Below are 21,357 nucleotides of genomic sequence, written 5' to 3'. Positions count from 1 at the left end.
GGGCACGCACAGGAGGGCTGAGAGCTTCATGTTCCTTTAATGTGTTGCGTCTAACAACTCCGGTGATACAATTAAAGGGCCTTGCCTGGCACGTTTCGGACCTCCCCGGTCCTTACTCGTTGGCTACATGGTTGGCCAATCATAAAAAACTTCAATAATGCCCGATTAAACAATGCCTTCCCTTGTGGTCCTTTCAAATGAAAATCACCGAGGCTGGAAATTTCACCCGTTTGGTCCTTCAAGACTTTTTGGTCTCACAGATTCGCAGACCCACCTCCAGGGAGAGATTGTTTTGGCATTTATTTTAAGTTAAGGAATCTGCGGCTAGAAATCTGTATGAGATGAACAAGTTACTTGCCTTTGGTAATGCCTTATCTGGTAGAAACACTATCTCGTGGCAGATTCCTTACTGATCCTCCCAATCTCCCTGTTCTGCGATTGCCACACTGGTCATTCCACCTCAATAAGGCTTCATGCTTATGATGTGCAAAACTAGTCACAAACTGAGGTCAGTGCACTGGGGTGGCGCCTATATATGCACTGCGCATGTCACTTCTGGTGCAAATGACTCCTCGCGGAGTTGATCAATGCCACCTGCTGGCGCTTGGGGACTGCTCAAAATAATTTGCAGATCCAGTCTAAAGCCTCGTGAATATTCTAAAGTAAGTAAACTGCAGGTAGATGGGTTATCTATCGGGTGTGGCGTTACCAAAGGTAAGTAACGTGTTATCTAGGCTGACAATGGCAGTAAAGAACATAATGCCATCTCGGAGCCGAATTGAATGCGAGGCACCATGATGGGGCAATGCTGATGGTTTCCTCTTCCCAATCCAACATAGCATCCACAGCCTTGACCCCAACTTTTCATGGCTTCACTTTTCTTCCAGGGCATTTCAGTTCTCATTTCCTGTTCGGGATTATATGCAAAACTGTGTACATTACTGGTTTCATCAAACTGCTTCAGTTTGTGTTTGTTCGGTCAGGTTCGTAGCTACGTTATTTCCTAGTATTACCTCTCTGATTTTTTTCTTTAGACTCCTGATTTTGTGGATTACTGTGCTCTTGTTTGCCTCTACCCTGTGGTTTGTGTGACACTATGTGGTTTGTGTGACACTCTTGTGGGTAGTTGGCTACCTTCATCTGCTAATACCGTGCTGTTGAAATGTACCTCATATCACCATCGGACACTTGTCTCCAAATATCCTCAGACTTCATAGTGATCATATTCCTCGTCCTACTTTGGGTGGGAATTAATAAATATGTTATGTGCCCATCCTATAAATGCCTGTGTTTCGTTGAAATGGCTTTACATGAGCTGTAGTTTCGTGTGTGCGTGTTCATTAGAGTGTAATTGGGCAGGTGTCACCATTAGGGGATCAATATATTGTGGGTGTGGAACGCGGCCTTTTACCCGCTGCCACACGGGCAAGCTGTTTAGGGCTCTTCAGAATGATATAATGGGGCTCGAGTGGTATGGAATAGAAATATCAAATAACTTTATTGTGATAGCTTGTTTTAAAAAACAATCACTGCAGTGTGCAATAGAAATATTTCCCAAAATGTAATAACCTTCTCCTATACGGCCCAGAAGATCTGGTGTTAGTCACACTCCATGTTTGTTACTTTCCAAGCGTGTGCGATACTTGATATTGACTGTGCTAAACAGGCCAAAACGAAGCTGACTATTCAACAACTTCTAGACGTGACATTGATGTTAACAATAATCAACAAAATTAAAATGTGCGCCCTCCTCACTTCATGAGTTTGACTGGGTGTGTAGATATACTGTTTGAATTCTCCAAACCATTTATTACAGAGTTCTTCAAATCTGAGCAGAAGAAAGCAAAAATATATATGTACCATGATTGCCAATTTATGATATGAGCTGTGATGGGAATAAAACTGTTGAAGTAATCAACTTTGACCTAATTGCAGGTGAGGACAGTGGTGTTCGATAAAACTGGTACCATAACCCACGGTACCCCGGTTGTGATGCAAGTGAAGGTGCTGGTGGAAAAGAATAGGATGCCCACAAATAAGCTGCTGGCGATTGTGGGGACTGCGGAGAGTAACAGCGAGCATCCCCTCGGATCAGCAGTTACCAAGTATTGTAAGAAGGTAAATAGTACTAATGCCTTGGAATGTTTCAGCATCATCAGTAAGGTGAACACACAAGAGGTTGGTCAGACCACAGTCGCACTAAAACATAAAAGGATACATTTGAATCCACCTTTTCGAGAAATATATATGTACTTGTTCACAACGAGTAAATCTAGGTGAGTATACTTAGGAGAAGTGTGGCTCAATGGTTAGAGCGGCAGACCCTGATGCAGAGGTCTAGCCCGGGACCAGGGTTCAATTCCCCGCCTCGGCGGGTCTTGGGCTCAAAATTCCACGGACCTGATCATTTTCGCCTCGGTGCCTATTCCAATCATGAAGTCCCACTCTGCAACTCTCGGCAATAGCTTGCTAAATCTCCACAACGGCCCCCACAACGCTAAGGATGCCTGGCCTCCACCTTGGGTGTGCCCAGGAGTGGACACCTCACAGGCAAAGCCAGGATGGGTTCCACAGCGGTATTCGTACAAGCGCCTTGAGACCCTTGCGGGTGAGTAGTGCGCTATACAAGTATCAATTTACAAATTACATTTACATTTAGGCTGCATTGCTCCTGGATTTACTGTTTTTGTGTGAAATTTACTGAATTCCAGATGTTCAACCTTCTAGTCATACGTCATTTGTCGAATTCTAGGTCCCTAGCCTCCTAACCCTCTCATGTTTTCAAAGTGGGATTAGTAGAGGGTTTAAGTGCACTGTTCCAGAACATGTTTTTTTCTCCTTGGAAGAAATGCCTTGTGGAGAAGTCCCTTCTTCAGCACTGCCCCTTAAATATGGGAGTGTTTCTTCACATCCTGGAAATATATTAAGCAAGAGTCAATTTGTTGTGATGAGAATATGCAGACGTAGTTGAGATGAATTGGCTTGAAGTAACATTCCCAAGGCATATTGAAAATTAAAACTGCTAAACGGTTAAATTGAACCTTATGTTCTGTATTGACCCATTGCTGCCTGACTATAGCAAACCATAGATCCTTTGGAGAAAGGTTAATATTTTGGGAGTGTACTTACAATCCGTCAAAAGCACATGAGGTCAATTTTTCTGCCTCTTCTTTGTCTATCCGTTTATGTCAACCACTGATTTCTCAAGGCTGTCGTTTTCGTGGTCATAAACTTGAATGGAAGATTCAGAAGGATTGTATTTGCTCCCTAAGACCAGCTTCACAAAGCCATGGCTAATACAGAGTTGTTACTCTAATTGGATTAGTGCAGCAGGTGCTATGGCTCGAACCACCTAGGGCTGAGGGTTGTGAGTGGCTCCCTGCACCCCAATTGTAAAATATCTTTTACTTTCTCACTGGGAGCCAAAGGGTGGGGGAATTATTCTTGCTTGCATTAGAGCTCATAGCTACGACAGAAATTCAAAATCTGCTCTGGTGGGATTATTCAAAATGTTAGAGGAGAATTCTTACTTGTAAGGAATTCATTGAAATATACACCTGTGGTAAATTTTCAGGAAATACTAAAACACAAACTATATGGTGGAGAAATTACTGTATTTCCTGGCACATTCTGCCCTGGCTCCTAGTTTCGCAGTAAAGACTGATAATGGTATGGCTGTTGCCTACGCTCATCTGTGATCGCATGTAGGTCCACATGGTGGTGCATATATATTTCAAAGAGTAGAGGTGAGTAGAATTATCCATAGCGATGCCTTCAATTAGGAGCTATTGCTTTGATGTTTTGGACATGGGTGGAGGGTGCATGCTCAGCATTTAATGATATTTTTTTGTTATTTTTAACTTTGAATAGACATTGAATGTGGAGACCCTTGGCTCATGCACAGAGTTTCAGGCAGTGTCTGGCTGTGGAATCAGTTGTAAAGTCAACAATATTGATGCACTACTCAACAGACCAAGCCCAGACGTAGAGATCAAGAATGCCAGAAACGCAATCCTGATTCACATTGATGGCCCGAATGAGGAACTATATCCAAATTCCTTGTTCATTGACCCCCAGATTCCAAGTAAGTGCGCACAACTTAAGACCGTGTTTTTTTAAATGTTGTTATGGGCCCTAGGCTGTGCTCTTTCAAACAAATTGCTAAGCAGAAGAGTCAGGTATTTGTAACTTGACTCTTTCTCTCCAATTTGAACCCTAGCGGCTTCTCTTGCCGTTTTCACCCTGAATGTCAAGTCCCCAGGCTTCCACATAGATGTCAATCTGCCCTTCAGAGGACAAGTTAACATAATACCAGACAACCTGGTAGACCTCCAGCTTAATTAAATATTTTCTGTTTCACAACGGTTTCACTTACCCTCTCCTTTTTTTTTATTTTGTCCCACTTTGATGCGGTTGTGTATTGGTCGTCAGCCTCCCATATACCACTATGGCCTTTTTTTATTGGTTTTTACTCCATCAGCATTTTTTGAAGTCCCAACACTTTTGTGTTTGGGACTGGAAAGTTCTTATCACTTTAGTTAGTAACTTTTGATGCTCCTCCCTCTTCGTGCTCGTTTTGTCTGCTTGCATGCATCTATGGAACTTCCCCCTATATTTCTTTTTTATGTATTAGAATATCTCTTATGCTTTCCTTAACCTGGGCATTAGACCTCTTCTTTTTACTCTGAATTCCCTATGGCACTTAAGGTCTAAACTTCAGAGAAAGCTAAATAAAAGATCAATTTTCTTAAGAAAATTTCTATTTTGAAGTGTGAACATGACAATTTGAAGGGGTGCTTGTCATGAAGATCTGACCGTGAGTAATTGTCTTCATGAGCATTTTTTTGTTGACCTGCCCAATATTTGCTTTCTTGAACTTTGTCAAAAACACCATTTGGTTTACCCCTGCGCTTAGAGATTGACTAGTGGCAGGACCCTTTCAAAGCAGCATAGAACACGTTTAGGGCAAGGAAGTGGAAACATTCTGCAGAGGACCATTGTTTATGTTATAGATTACTTATTAGCAGAAGGATGCAACTGGTTTCGAATGTGTGGTTGGGCAAGGATTGTGGTATGGTTTACAAACCCACACTCTCCTTTACCCCATTGATTCATGGATACACTTGAGAGGTCAGTTAAGAGACGGATTGCTTGGCGTAAGAACATTGAATTCTCTAATATTAACCAACCTGTTTACCTGTGATATGACTGAAAGTTCCTCCAACAAGAAGTAAACTCTTTCTCCGAAATAACACACAAGAGAGAGACAGAGAGAGAGAGACAGAGAGAACAAAATGTTGCTCTATTGCAATTGAAAAATAATTTTCAAAAGCTGTTTGTAGCATTTTCAGCTGTATATAGTATTTGCTGTACGTGCCAGTTCGTGAGACTTACCTTACCACAGAATACTATTTGATTTTGAAGCATTTATCAGAGGTTTCTTGCTTTCTAACATAATTGTGATCTTCTCTAGCATGTTGCTGGTCTAAAGGTTGACAATCCCATGACCATAGACTTGCATCTTAGAGCCAAATCTTGTAAGTGGTATAGTTCATTTTTTGTTTCCCATTGAACCTATTGTCTGCTATCAACAACCGAACCCTTTGCATCGTAGAAGGAGAGTGGATGAATAATGGCCATCTATTCTAGCCACTGTCCTGCACAGCTCCCAGCTTGCTAGTGCGGGGTGAGACCTTAGGTTCCAATAGGTTACTCTGCTTGGAATCTCTTTCATTGCTAATGGTAAAATAGCTACTGATGAAGAGTAGAAATGGTCCTGTTTGTGTTTAAACATGGTCATGACAACTGTTGCAATTAAACCATGATGCAAAATCATCTCCTGTCCTTAACCCAGCAGAGTGAGGTATATTTAGTGAGCGGGGAATAAGGTCCACTTTCCACACAATCAGAGATCATACCGAGAACGATGCAATCCCAGGTTATCGTATTAGTCATAAACTGAGTCTCATTTCTGTAGCTTCTGACACTAAGAAGGGCAATGCTAGGGACCGAGAAGACCATCACCGTGGTCTCTTAGAATTTAGAAAAGTAGCTTTCAAGTAAGTAAACTAGACTGAAGAGAAATTCACTCCCAGCATTCAATGGTACTTTTTTGCAAAACAAAAATGGGGTTTATCGAGAATGTTTTTCCAGATAATTAAGACTCTCCGTTCCTCCAAAGCCCATGAATAGCGATACTTCTCAAATGTAGTTGTCCTTGTCATGAGAACAAATGTTTCTTGGTTAATGTTATCACCCAGCAAGTGGCAGCTACGCAGACCAGGCAGTTATTTGTCATGGGGGCGTAGTTAATATTCAGACTAAATATAGTCAAAATATATCTTCCTGCTAATACAGATCAATGTCATCAGTGATAATGGTACAATTGAGACCACTACGACAGACATTTGTGATAAATACAGTCAAGTTTCAGTAATGACACTGAGTGCTCTTTCCACAACACTGGAACAGATGGAAATAGCTGAGGAGGGTGTTAGCCCAGGACCTGACTTGATGAATTTCCCGGGGAGTGTCTGGAGACTAAAGACGAAATGTCAGAACGAATTAATCAGATGGCCTCAATATCTTGCTGAATACTTCTTGAACCAAGGACTGAGAGGGCCTGTCCAACCTTATATGCTGCAATTACAGTCCAATATTACAGACTAGTTGTTTTTATCCCTTTTTGGTTTTACTTTTAGACATGAGATTGATTAATTGCATAATGATTTGATTTCTCACTCTTTTCTTTCTATGTCTCTCTACAACCTGATCTGTTTGTTCATATTCTCTAGAAATTGGAACTGTATCTTACTGGTCCACTGCCGTTATTTTGATTGGCTCGTTGCTCTTCTCCTTCGTATTACAGTTGGTGATCCTTGTCCCCACGTGTACTATCTAGGAAGGTTAAAGTCGTCAGATTGATGTTTAAATTACTGAGCAGTTGTGATTTAGATTATTTGTTTGGTATACTTCTCCAAAATCTGTGGCTACATTGGAGCATGTTTTGTTTATTATAGAAACCAGATGAAAACAGTGTATTTATTGAGTGCATTTGGGCTCTAGAAAGATAGTTTGGTTCAATTTACTTTTGCTGTGGTTGCAATGAGGAGGTAGCTCAAGTACCTTCACTGTTTACTTTAAACCCTGGAAAATGTGTGGAGTAAAGATGTAGAAAAACATTGTGTTCCACTTGTGTGACGTTGATGCATTGACTTCCTACTTGTGATGTGGATTTAGGCTACGTACATCTTTGTGGTTAGCTGGGCCAACTCCTGAACAGAAAGGATGGATACATAATGTTGGTTTCCGTCGGAGAGAGGAACTGTTGTGTTACTAGTCCTCCTTTGGATTAAACCCAAATGAATCCCAGAACAGAAACGGCAGAATGTAACTTGTGCGCTTTCCCTGATTCTTTGGAGACTTAGAGTGAACTCTACAGCTGTTAATTATATGCTCTTTCTAGAGACTGGGTGTTCTACAAATGTACCTATCCTGGACTCCTGCTTATGGATATTTGTACTAGTGCAACCTTGGCACCCAAACAACATTCACAGTGTGTTTTGTTTCTTTTCGCTTAGAAGAAAAGTTCATCCTGTGACCAATTTGATGTTCTACTAAAGGCAAAACCATCACCTTCCCACCCTGTTCTTTATTAAGTTAAGAACTACCCACAAAGCACAGCCACTCTTTAAATGTAATTTTCCTTTTAAATGTACTGTGTATTACATTTTAGGTAAAGCTAGCTAAAGAGCATTTCTACATGAATGTGATATGGATATAGAACAGGGTAGACTCGCAACAGACAGATTCTAAGCACCTAGATACCCTTTCGGGTAATTAACTGCACTTTATAAATCCTGAACGAGTGATTGATTCTATATCCTACTTTGTGTTACCTACTGAGCCTGTAAGCTCTACTTTATTGTTGCTGGTTCATAACCCTGCAGTTTTTTAAATCACTTGATCCTTAATATCTGTTTTCCTATTAGATTTATTAAGGTCAACGGTGTACATCCCATCAGATAGGATCCATAATGTTCATGTACTATCTTACATATATTATTATCAAGAATTTTATAGCACAAAAATCTTATTATTCGCAACTAAAATGCAGTACTGTTTTAAACTGAAACTACAGATTTTTTCTTTAGCGCAACTCCATTCTAAGATGGCCACCAAGTACAGATTCTGTGCAAAGATGGCCTCAGACATTAACGCTGTTCCAACATGTCCCTTTCTGAGAACAGCGTCTTCTGGTCAGGTGGTTGTTGTTAAGAGACCAGCCCCATCCTGTCAGGTGGGATCTGTTCTACCATTATATAAACAGCTCATGATCAGTATACCAATGCAACACAAATCCTCTGGCTTTCTTCTGCTGTTAGATTATTTGTTCTAACTATTCGTTCAGCTCCTTCTCTGCTCCAGCCCTGTTAGCTCTGGCTCCTCAGTTCCATCTCAGTTCCAGTCTTGCCAGCAATTGCTATGCTCCAATCTTGGTATTACCCAGATCTAAAACTTCAGCCTAGCAAGAAGCATCCTACAATAGGGACCTGGGGGAAAACTAAAAGGTTTTTTGTGCCTTCAAGCTTTTTCCTCCTTGTGCTATCTGGCATTACTCTCTAGAGGGTATCTCTTCTGAAAAGCATGATAGCCTTTGGGCAGACAAAGTGGCTTCTGGAAGGGCGTCACCATTTCCTCCCAGCCTCGAAGAAAGAGGTGAAGGATTGACCCTTTCTCCAGCCACACATAATGCTCTGTATTATAGATACTATTCCTACATACAAATCAATCTCATAACGGGGGAAACATCACACATCGGCGGGGACAACTAGACACGTAATTTAATGGTGACCAATATGCAGTCTACATTCAGTATATTTTCACTTATCATACAAGTCCAAGAAATATTTCCGGATTCGGTCAAATAAAGCAGCTTGACCTCCTAGTTTGAAAGTATACTTTTCTACTTGCACTAGACTGGCTCATAGACATCTGCTTCATCTCAGTAAATGGTTTGAATTATGACTTCCAGGTTCTCAAAAGTATATTTTGTCTGTCACTGTTCCATGTAGTAGCCATAGCTTATTTCGTACCTTAGATGATGCCATTTTTAATAGAAACTCCTTGGTTGACAGCATCGTACTAGTTCCTGGAGCTAGATTCATCCTGGATTTCATCTCCTTCCATTAGTTCAGAAAAGTGTGCGGGTTCCTTTTTGTGGTGGTTTGCATCGCTAGCAATTTCCTCGTTAACAATGCCAAAGATCAGGTCATTCTCTTATTTTGGATCTCCCCCCTCTGCATAAGTTCACCCCAATCGGATAAAGGCCCTGAGCTACGGTTGTCCATTCAGTTCCCAACCCAGAGGTTAAGCGGTATCCATACTATTAATCATTAGACTTTATTAAATTTAATGCAGCAGAAGTGATACACTTGGACATGTTGACATGCCTTTCGTCTTAAGCTTATGGCTGGCTAGCTAGCTGAAAGGGCATTTGTTTCCATGGGGCAGCCCACCTCTGTGCTATTTCCTTGAATCCAACATTTTAGGTCATCTGTAAGGCTTCAGTGCTCATGTTGCGATTCCTTCCTCTGCAAAGTTTCCACAGCTAGAAGTTGTGGAAGGTCACCAAATTTGAATTGGTTTAGAAAATCTATTCATCCACTAAACAGCTAGGCAACGAAAAATGGAAGACGTTATATAAGTGAAAGAACCTTGCGGCAGCCAACAGCCTTGATTTAATAGATCTCTGGGCAGACCCCATAAGCTACAGTCTTCCAGGCCACGTGACAGAATGGTATTGTTGTGCGGGTCAAACAACACCAAGGGTGCAATCTTGACAGTCCTAATCGAGTAATGCAGGATGGCAAAACTGGCCTAGTGCGATCTTACACAAAGACATTTAAGACGTTAAAGGTAAGGAGACTGGGCGGTAATTTGAAGACTCAGAAGGATCCTAAGTAGGTATTTAAGACATTTTTGTTATGTTTGAACAATAACTGATAATGAGGTGTGACTGGTGCCTTGTGACTTTTGATGGGTGGATCTGATGAGGTCCTAATGTGATCCTGGACAGCTGCTCTCATTGAGGGAGTGATAGAGCAGCTTGTGTAGGTTGAGAAGGGAGAAAGGGGATAATACTGTTTCCCAGATTAACAGTAGACATGGTGGACAGAAGAACACAGCTATTTAATTGTCTTCTTTCTCATTATGCACATTCAACTTAGGCCCATTTTGCATGGACATTCATATAACATTGTGTCCAAAACTGACTTAAAGATTTATGGTGACGTGTTCTTGAAAAGTAATACTGATTTTTTTTTTACAGTAATGCTTTTGTATTTTACATTTAAATATGTTTGCATCTTGAGGCATTATGTGGAAGTAACTTCAGGTTACCGTTTCTCTAAGGATTATATTGCACAATGAAATAACTGCATTATAGTTTAGTATTTTGCATTATTTTGTTGACTGTTACCAAGAAAATACTGTTGTATTTTAAATTGAAGTCCACCGTGGGTCCTGAATGTGCTATATTGACAATTGTTAACTATAGCTTAACTGGATCTTTGTAAGTCTTGTATTCCCTGTGAGTTGCCCAGTGTGCATTAATGTGATATTATCCATTCTGGCTCTTCCTACGTCCTTCACAGGGTATGTTCCGATTCTTATCTAAGACCCGATCATTTGTTATTGGTCATTGCGAGGAGCACCTTATAGGAGCAAACTACAGATTTCAGCTCTCTCGCGATGTGGCTCTAAGTTACTTAACCTAATGAGTTGGGATTCTGGATCACTGTTACTCCAGTACTTGCTTAGCATGCTTCTGATATAGCCACATGTTATGAACTGGTCGGCTGAAAGGTCATTTGTTACGGTCAGGCCTTTTAGGGACAGTAGCTCACTCGATGAGTAACCTGTAATCCGCAGGCCCATCTTTGTCCAAACTCTCAACTATTTGGACTCACAATGTATATGTGGTCTACGGAACGCCACTAATGGCAAGCGTGGACCATGAGGTGTTAACCATACGAATGTGCCTTTCATGTAAGAGGAAAGCTCAGCGGTGAATGGTTGCCCGTCCACTGGTGTCACAACATTGGCCTCAGCAAGACCTACATCACTGCCCATGATTCTCCCTACAAAATATTGACCGCTGGCTTAATCAACATTTTCCAAACCCTAAACCCCTCCAGCCCCACATTTCACAATCAAATATCGACTTCCTTCTGCCAACTTTCCTTGCCTGGTATTTACCACATCCTACCTCCGCCCTTGTAACAACTCAAAGATACACCTGGACCCTGACAACTTCAACAACCTCCTCCCCTGATAGCGCCCTCTGAGAGCGAGTTGCGAAGTCTATTAATAAACTGGTGCTTAACTGAACATATCACAGTACAGGGGTCGTCAGTGAAGAAATTTAGACTGTTCATTGAACCTGCTCGAGTGGACTCCACCCTCCCCCTTTGAGCTGTGCTTTTTTTTGTGTTGAAATTTTTTATTGAAATTTGTAGATAAATACACAAATATGATGAGAAAGCGAAATAATATAATAGTAAATGGATAAAAATATAGGTGATAATGAAACTTACAAAGGATATAGCAAATATGAGGAAATAAAAAATAACATATATTCCATAATCCAATATAAGGTAAAAATAGAAAGAGTAATAGGTAAATCATAAAATAAAAGGAAAAGTGAGGAAAAGAAAAGGAAAAGAAAAAGAGAGGAAAAAAGAAAAGAAAAGAGAAAAGAAGAGTTCCAGAGCAGCAGTAACGGATAGGGAATGAATTGGAAGAAAGGTAGGGGGAAGAATACCCACAGTAAAGTAATAGAAAAGGGATCATTGACGGAATAGAATTAAGCAGAAACAGTAAGTGTAGAAGAAGAAAGAATTGATGTAGAGTCATCGTCCACAGTAGTTCCCAAGAAAGGGGAGCATGTTTGGAGAAAAATGGAAGCCTGATCTTGTAAATTATAAATTATGCGTTCATCTAAAGCCGTTTGCATCATTGCCACCAACCACTCTTCCTGAGAGGGATTCGAGGAGGATTTCCAGTGACGCAGTATACAAATTTTGGCCGTGGCCAAAACAGTATGAAGAAGACGAATTTGTGGTTTGGAGAGTTTCGAAAAACCACGAAAATCGTGTAAAATAATGTTGCAGGTGTAAAAGGTAAGGGTAATGACATTGTAGAAGCCAAAGTCTTCCTCACAAAAAGCCAGAAGGATCTAGTACGAGGACATTCGCAAATGATATGTGTAATATCACATCCAGAAGCAGAACATCTCCAACAGGAAGTGTGTGATAGCAACTTAGCTTGGTGTAATTTAACAGGAGACCAATGCCATTCATGAAGAATTTTAAGAATACAGAATTTAAGACGAGCTTCCTGAACACCTTTATATAATCCTTCTAAAATTTGATCCCATTGAGTATTAGAATATACAACTGATAAACGGGATTGCCATTTCATCTGAAGAGCTTGTGAGAGAGGCTGTGAGAACAGAGGATGCAGAAACGTCTTATAAAGACCAGAAATCACACCTCTAAGGTTTCCCCATAACTGCAAATAAGACAAAATGGGAGATACAGACAGTAGCTCTGGTGGAGAACCTAAGTGTTTTGTGATACTTTGTTGAAGTTGAATATATTTATGGGATTGTGTAGGTGGCAAATAAAATTCCTCGCAAATTTGGGAAAAGGATTTAAAGGTTGAGCTGTGCTTTTTAACCTGTGTAGCGCTCTGTAAATGAAAAGGCGACCCCCAGCGCTATCCCGTCCTTTATGTGACGCATGTTGTGTGGTGCGGGGGATAGTGCTGCCTTTGCATCTCATGTCTGAACAGACATTGATAACTGTGCTCTCTTCAGTCATCCAGACCTCTGAGGCGTACTCCGTGCTGATCGGCAACCGGGAGTGGATGAACCGGAACGGCCTGGGGCTGAAAACTGACGTCGACATTCTCATGACGGAGCACGAGCGCAAAGGGCGCACCGCTGTCCTCGTGGCGGTTGACGGTAACTACAGCTGTATTTAGTGTAAACAGGGATTTGATGCTTTTGGGAGTCTTGTGTTTATTCTTGGCACTTATTGAAATGTTTAATGATTCAGTGGTGTCCCATTAAATATGATTTGACTGTGTTCTGCTCCTGTTGGCATGTCACAAGCTTTTTCAAACTTAACAGGTAAAATATGATTAATTTAACTGGAAATAGAGTAAAGTAGATAAAATGCAAAAATCTGATAACTTGCTATGTGTTTGAACATCCTTTTTTGTGTTAGATTTTATCATATACAGAAGAACTCTAAAAGAACAAATTATGTAGGCAGACGTAAATCCTTTACAGCAGAAAATCGGGCGAGCAATGATGTACTCCTTCTAATAAGCCATAAATATCTAATTACATTCCTAACTGATTTGGAAGCCGTGAGACCGTACTTACTTTTTCACAATGACAAAGGGAAATTTGTGTGTCTTGTTTTTGTCATTAGGTTAGATATCTGTGCCTAGGATGTGGTGATGTACGTCAGATAAATGTTAATATGTAGAACCATAGACTCATAAAAGGAAGTACTTTCTTTTTCAATTCACTTAACTAAAATAGAAGTGGGTAGATTAAATCTGATGCACTCCCAGAAATCTAGAAGCTGCTCTTCCTGAAGGTTAGATGAAGTCTCTGAATATAGTGATATGACTTACCTGCTAGATGTTAGAAAACAAGTACCTTGTGGTCCTATTGCAATTGTTATTTTGTGTACAGAGCATTGAACCGGTTCACCCTAACATAAGTCTCTGTCTAGAAGCTTGCGCTAAGGGTCACATAATTTTACTAGAATGTTTGTAAACGGATCTTAGTCCGTGATGCCAGACAGAAAGCTACAAATTATGGTGGATACGATTTGCTGCCAACTGCCCTAGTTCCCATCACTCAAGCAGACGCTTCCCAAACAGGAGCAGGGATCCCAACCAAGTACCAAATATGGTAGGGGTGCTAAGACCTGCTCTTAGAGTTTGTTGGGACACCGTTCATCCTCAAACCAGCAATAGATCTAACTGGCCTCACAACTCCTGGACCTATGTGAGTCTGCGTCTTAGCAGTGATTACTCTGATCACCTGAGCGGCCGCGATCTTGCAGCGCCAAAGATGTCTTGTCCTGGTAGGCGCCCTTGCACAGATTCTCAGCCCGGCCTTTCTGACAGACTTAGTAATATCTCCCATCACTGGTCACTTCAGCTTGAGATTCCGACCCTCAAGAAGGCACCCACCAGCAGAGGTCCGGTCCTTGATAAATGTAGGTCCGGTCCTTGATAAATGTAGGTCCGGTCCTTGATAAATGTAGGTCCGGTCCTTGATAAATGTAGGTCCGGTCCTTGATAAATGTAGGTCCGGTCCTTGATAAATGTAGGTCCGGTCCTTGATAAATGAAGGTCCGGTCCTTGATAAATGAAGGTCCGGTCCTTGATAAATGAAGGTCCGGTCCTTGATAAATGAAGGTCCGGTCCTTTGATAAATGAAGGTCCGGTCCTTTGATAAATGAAGGTCCGGTCCTTTGATGAATGAAGGTCCGGTCCTTGATAAATGAAGGTCCGGTCCTTGATAAATGAAGGTATAAATGAAGGTACTGTCCTTTATAAATGAAGGTCCGGTCCTTGATAAATGAAGGTATAAATGAAGGTCCGGTCCTTGATAAATGAAGGTATAAATGAAGGTCCGGTCCTTGATAAATGAAGGTCCGGTCCTTGATAAATGAAGGTCTGGTCCTTGATAAATGAAGGTCCGGTCCTTGATAAATGAAGGTCCGGTCCTTTGATAAATGAAGGTCCGGTCCTTTGATAAATGAAGGTCCGGTCCTTGATAAATGAAGGTCCTGTCCTTGATAAATGAAGGTCCGGTTCTTGGTAAATGAAGGTCCGGTCCTTGATAAATGAAGGTCCGGTCCTTGATAAATGAAGGTCCGGTCCTTGATAAATGAAGGTATAAATGAAGGTCCGGTCCTTGATAAATGAAGGTATAAATGAAGGTCCGGTCCTTGATGAATGAAGGTATAAATGAAGGTCCAGTCCTTGATAAATGAAGGTCCGGTCCTTGATAAATGTCTTTCTCTGCAGAGCTGCAGTGGGTCTTCTCAAAGACCATGTAAAGTACAGGAAGTCAGAGTCTGTCCTACTTTGACGGCACTGGAGGAGAGCCCGGGTCAGACATTGTAGAGCTGAGTAACATTTTGAAATCCTGCTTTCTTTGTTTTTGTCCTTCTTTTTACATCAGAGACTTCTTGAGGTAGAGCCAGAGGTCAGGCTTCTCAGAACTGGTCAATGATGAAAAATGTATCCGGACCAGAAAAAAACACACCTGTCGGCTTGTCAGGTGACATTCAGCAACACGGGAAAAGGGGGGAGGGGTGATCCAGCTGTGCTACAGGAACGGGGCATGGCCCAAATTCTGTTGCACTTTATACAGGGTCCCAGGCACAATTTTTAAACTGGATAAAACTTACAGCAGGATCTTGAAGTATGACCACAAATTTTTATTAACTTCCAAACGCACTGAACTTCCTGTTTTAAAGTTTTCAAATACAGATAGACATAAGCATCATTGTGGTAGCTTACACTTTACAGGCCCAATTCTTCTAGACACTTCAGCACTTTCAATAAAAGGCTTGAGTCACTGCAACACCTTTAGATTAACTGTGCTGACTAAGCTCCACTAAGCAGTGAATGCCGATGGCTGCTGTTCAAGAATTCTTATAAGGCTATATAGCACTCAGAAAGACATCCGTGTCTGTTCAGGAAGAGCTAATATGATACTTGAAGAACTCAGAAGACTCTCGCCTGCGGTCCAGCAGTCAGCACTTTAGCCAAAAACCCATTTGTGTATCACATTTTATACTGTTGGTATTTTATTAACCATATGTTGTCTGGCACTGCCTCGTGAACATTGATTGTTATCGTTCAGTGACTGTTAGAAATGGGGGTCTCTAGTTGGCAGAGGTAGGTACCACTGTCCAAATAGGGACCCTTGCTTCTAGTCAGGGTAAGGAGGAAACCCTCTGAGATAACCCCTGCTCACCCTCTAGGTAGCTTGGCACGAGCAGTCAAGGCTAATCAGAAGGCAATGTGTAAAGTATTTGAACCAACACTCACAGTAACAAAGTGAAAACACCACAAACTGACTCCACAACAGTTTAGAAAAATAAAGGTATTTAATCTAAACTACACAAGACCAAAACGACAAAAATCCAACATACACAGTTCAAGAATATGGTTTCAGAAGAGTTCTTAAGGTTGCGATAAAATTCTTTAGGTTGCGATAAAATAATCCACAGTTACGTGAAAAGTTCACAGTTGCGCCACGTTTAGCTCACAGTACCTTTAGTTGCGACAAAATTCCAAAAGCAGAAGCTGGTGCGGTGGAAAACAAGTGATGCGTTGCTACTGAGACCCTGGGGAGGCGATGCGACAGCACCGCTGCAGCAGTGGGCGTGTTGCGACGAATCCGGTCTGTATGGGGAGGAAGGCCACTTGTATGGATTCCAGTGCGTAGGTTCCGTAGGAAGATTGCTCTCGCAAAGGCACGATGCGACGATCTTTGGAGTTGCGACGACCTCCGGGGCGACAATGCGCGGACCAGCGGTGATCTCTCTCGCAGCTCCTTGATGCGATGGCTTCGGCGATGACTCTCACAGCGACGTGATGCGGTCCGCAAGCAGGCGGTGCGGCGATCTCACCCAGCAACGACAGGCTCTGCGACGACACTCGCCACGATGTTAGGCTTCCCGCACCGATTGGGTGCGTCCCGCAAGTGAAGGATGCGATGGCTCTGACAGCGGCAACAGGCACTGCGACGATCTCGACCTTCGTAGCTTCGGGAATTTCCTCGCACTGTTCGGGGATGCGCTCCGCAGCGAGCGATGCGATAACTTTTCGGTAGCAAAGTCTCCCAAGCTTAGTTTCCAGCTTCCCAACGCAGGTACAACTTCCAGAGGCACCACACAGGGGCCAAGCACTCCAGGAAGGACAGAACTCTCTCAGTAGAGCTCAGGGGGAGCTGGAGGTGAAGTCCTTTTGTTCCTGGGACTTCAGAACAGGGAGCCAGCTCTTCTCAGGCCCTTGGAGATTCCTTTAAGCAAGGGGACACAGCACAAAGCAAAGTCCTTCCCCTCTCCTTGGCAGCAAAGCAACATCAGGGCAATCCAGCAGAGCAACAGCTGGACAATCTTCCTTCTTCAGTTTCAGCTTTCTCCTTGGCAAAGGTTCCTTCTTGATTCCAGGATGATCTAATTTTCTGTTGTCAGGGGTCCTGTACTTATACCCCTAAAAGTCTTTGTTCTCTTTGTGCAAGTGGGCCCTGAGCCCGGTCTGAACCAGTTCTGGGTGTTTCTTGAGCAATTTGTTTTCCTGGCTTCTCCTTTCCTTTCAGAGTGAGGGGCAGGGTCGTCAGCCGCCCAGCAGGAGGTGGAGCCAGCATTGTGGAAGGCAGGCACAGCCCTATTCAGGCCCAGGTGCTATCTCCTCCCCCCACTCAAGTTTCAAATGCAGTCATTCAGCCTAGGGCTGACTCAACCAGCCTCCTGGGGAATCCCCAGCCCCTGTCACTCTCAAACCAGACAGTCAATACACAAACAGGCCAAGGCACACGGAAGGGTCAGACAAGAGAACAGCAACTTTCTAAAAGTGCTGTTCTCAAACACAGGATTTAAAAACAACCTTTCCTAAAAGATGTGTTATTAAATTCTGAGTTCAGGGATACTAGACTCTTATGTCCTATCTTGTTCCTATGGGAATAAATGCTGGTAGCCACTGTAGCCAGCGTCCCCCATGTTAACCTATGGAACAAGATAGCCTTACAATAGTGAAAAACGAAAATGGCTGTAATTCACTACCAGAGCATGTCACCTGCACCCGTACATGCTCTACCTTTCACATACACTGCACCCTGCCCAGGGGGGTACCTTGGGCCTTCTATACGGGTGACCAATGTGCACAAAAAGGGAAGGGTTAGGCCTGGTCAGTGGGGACACTGACCAGGAGGACACAGCAGTTTACAGACTGCACAAAGGCACGGCGGTGGCAGGCCTGAGACGCCATTTTAGGGCTACTCATGTGGGTGGCACAATCAGTACTGCAGGCCCACTAGTAGCATTTGTCATCACCAGCCCTGGCACACCCAGTGCACTTTACTAGGGACTTCGAGGTGATACAAATATGCCAGTCATGTATATCCAATCACAATAACAATTTACACTGAGAGCATATGCACTTTAGCACTGATCAGCAGTGGTAAAGTGCGCAGAGTCCAAGAACCAACAGCCATGGGTCAGGAAAAATAAGGGAGGAAGAAGCAAAAAGTTTGGGGATAACCCTGCAAAAAGGGCCAGTTCCAACAGTGACTATTTTCGTTGAGCATTTCATGATATTTATCTTTTTGTAAATTGTAATGATTTTAAGTAATCACACATTAAACTTTCAGTCCTGATCCAGTTGTGCTCCAGGAAAAACTGTGTTGCAAGAGGGGTATTGTCTCTCTCAAGCTCCACAGACCAGCCTAGTTTCAATGTGGGGCTCTGATCCTACTGAAAGACAGCGCACCACTCAGAGTAAAGATGGGCCAAGCCTTCACAGAAACTACCATCTTGTCCAAAATGACCCATGCTTACACCCACCACATCTAAGTACCTTATAACAGGTGAACTAAGGACTGGATAAGCCTCTAGTCAGCCTCAAAGCATAGGTGCAGATAAGACATGGCTGCTCTCTTGAACTGCCGCACTGCCAGTCACTTTATAACATGATCGTAAGGCGGCGCACTAGTCACCCCAACTGTGGATGGTGGTAAACATTGGGTGCACCTCTTTTTAGTCAAGCCCTTCTTTATCAGAGGTGGAGCCTTGCAGTTTACTATCAGGTTGTTGAGTGCAATCGATGAATAACATGAAGCTTGTCCGAAAAATGGACATGGATTGATTTTGAAAGCCGGGCAGACGACTTCAGACCAGCAAGAGGGTGCTTTTCTCTTTCTTGAAGAAAGGGCGACCCCATCTAGAAGACACACTGTCCTCACAAAGATCGGGGGCACCAGTGTGTGACCCCAGGAAACTAGAGCCCAAAACACCAGAAAGCAATGCAAAGCCTTTTATACTTCCTCTCCAGGTATTACACACAGGGCCAGGCCATTCCTCCAAGCAGATTTCAATCAGAATCTCACCTCGACCCTTTAAGCCTGCAAGTTCTTGCCTGGAAGGAAGCTGCAGTAACCCCCAGGTCAAGGGAGGCCAGGACAGTTGTAGAAAGAAACACTACTTTATGCAAACCAGAGACTGGAATCCCGGACCCGAGTTCTGGCAAGAGCAAACACAGAAGTTGACAACGGACATATCTAGGTCTTCGGCCTCTGAAATTATGTAACAGAGAATACTTGATGTGCAGCCCTGTCAAGTATCACGCTTCTGGCGTGATTCTAACGCATTTCAGTGTGGTGGTCCGCATCACCGCACTGAAATGCGAAGTCACGCATATTAGGGCTTGTGGTCATCAGCTGTTAAGCACTGCGGTCGAGCCCTGGCCTGTTTAATTACTAATAACAGCCGGCGGTGAAGCGCTGCAGCTCGACACACTTAAGAGGCTGGATTGTTGAAATAATCGCAGCGCAGCCGCGCACTTCTGACGTCACAGCTACTGCAGCCAATCACGGGTGGTGATACCGGGCGGCAGTTCATTCTGCACTGAGCCCGCTCGCTGTAAAATGAGGATTCCTGTGGTTTTGGAATTAAGCATGAGTCCGACCCCCAAGGAGATCACACCACGGGGGCCACCGTGGTCTTGGCGCCGCCCAAGCAAACCGGCCCAGGACCCCTGACTGCAGCTTTCAGCTGACACTGAGCCCAGGCATCAGACAAGCGGAGGCGGGCGGCCGACATGGAATGCAGCTGCTCTAGACTCTCGGCAATCACTGCATGTAAGTGTGTGCGGAAGGAAAGTCCCGGACGCATAACATGATTCCTTGAAGTAGCGTTAATTTAAAGTGCCAGTTAGTGTCTATTTTGTGATGAGAGAAATAATATTTATCAACTGTCCTGGATAGTGGTGGGTTAATGATCTTTGCTACTAAACACGCCTGGTACCGTCGGAGCGAACACTTTCTATGTAGAAACGCACATATTCTGACAGTACCGGCTTCAAGCTTTCAGCACCTGCTTCCAATAAAACTTTGAATTATCTAGTGTCAGCTTTTTCCTGACCTCAGGGCACTGTACCTCTTTTCCGGTCTGTTGGACTCTGGAAGATTCCCTCGGCTCGCCTTCAGAGCCATATCTAAATATCCATTAATTTATGCATTATACTTTTACTCCGAGTGTTTACAAGGCTCGAGCTCTAGACGGTAACTGGGGATGGCAGCTCTTTGTCAATTGAACATGATTACAATCCATTCGGAGCAAATATCTACATGATAACTACAAGTAGTGTTCACCATGTTTGTAAGTATTTAAGTTTAACAAGCACCTGCTGTCGCCTTCCTTTCCTCCTGAAATGTTCATGCAACAATAAAAATATCACGATAACTCTGATTAATGTTCTTACTGGAGTGCGATCATTTTCTCTAGTGGAAGTATTGATTGATTATAAAGTAATATACGCGATCCATGCAGATCAGGGAGTGCATATAATGAAAATAGGTCAGTGCTTTAGTTAGAGGGGTCGTTTTTTACTTGAAGTGTATAAATTAAAATACCAGTTTAGAACAGGGAGCTAATAACTTTCATAAAAGAGCTGGAAGCAAACTGGAAGGTAGAGATTAGGTCTCTATGACCCCCCCCCAGTCTTTTATTATTATTTTCTAAAAAGGGGTCATTTCGATACAAAATAAAAAGTTATTATTAAAGAGAACCCCCAACCACGGTGTAACATTTTGAATTCTGAGTTTGTTGCTTCTCCAGACCAAGTAGGCATAAACTATACTGTCTCTCAGTATGGATGACCTGTCACTCCTACACCTCGTAGTTCTCTGTCTTAAGTAACATTCCTTTACACTGATTTACACATTTTGAATGAGTGTATGTGTGTAATGTGTGTGTGAAGTAAAGTGCTCTGACACCCTACACTCGTATGAGTGGTGCTATAAACCAATGCATCTGAGCGAGAGTGGTTATGGAGAATGGAGGGGACTGTTAAAGGGGTGGTAGTGAGGGAATCCACAGCAAAGGTGGTCACTGTGGGTACAGCAAACAAACAAGCCGGCCCTGGATATAATAATCTACGTACAGCTGACAACAAGGCGAGTGCTCTTCTGCAATGGCCACAGTCATACAACTGAATTGATTTACCACCTGTCTTGATGACTCCACTGTTGAT

At 42.9% G+C, this 21,357-nt stretch overlaps 1 protein-coding gene across 3 annotated transcripts in view; it reads left to right on the top strand.

The window, feature by feature from the left end:
- Positions 1-21,357, top strand: part of LOC144829566 (copper-transporting ATPase 1-like) — a 405,691-nt gene that overhangs the window by 308,949 nt on the left and 75,385 nt on the right. For all 3 annotated transcript variants that reach the window (XM_078688825.1, XM_078688827.1, XM_078688826.1), the window contains exons 16-18: positions 1,936-2,118; positions 3,871-4,084; positions 12,881-13,027. In XM_078688825.1, the coding sequence (XP_078544951.1) occupies positions 1,936-2,118; positions 3,871-4,084; positions 12,881-13,027 (544 nt within the window). The remainder of the gene's footprint in view (positions 1-1,935; positions 2,119-3,870; positions 4,085-12,880; positions 13,028-21,357) is intronic.

The sequence above is a fragment of the Lissotriton helveticus genome, chromosome 4_1 (genome assembly GCF_964261635.1).
Source record: "Lissotriton helveticus chromosome 4_1, aLisHel1.1, whole genome shotgun sequence".
In the NCBI taxonomy this organism is placed as follows: domain Eukaryota; kingdom Metazoa; phylum Chordata; class Amphibia; order Caudata; family Salamandridae; genus Lissotriton; species Lissotriton helveticus.
Note: the sequence above shows the minus strand (reverse complement) of the source record. Positions and strands in the feature narration are given on the sequence as shown.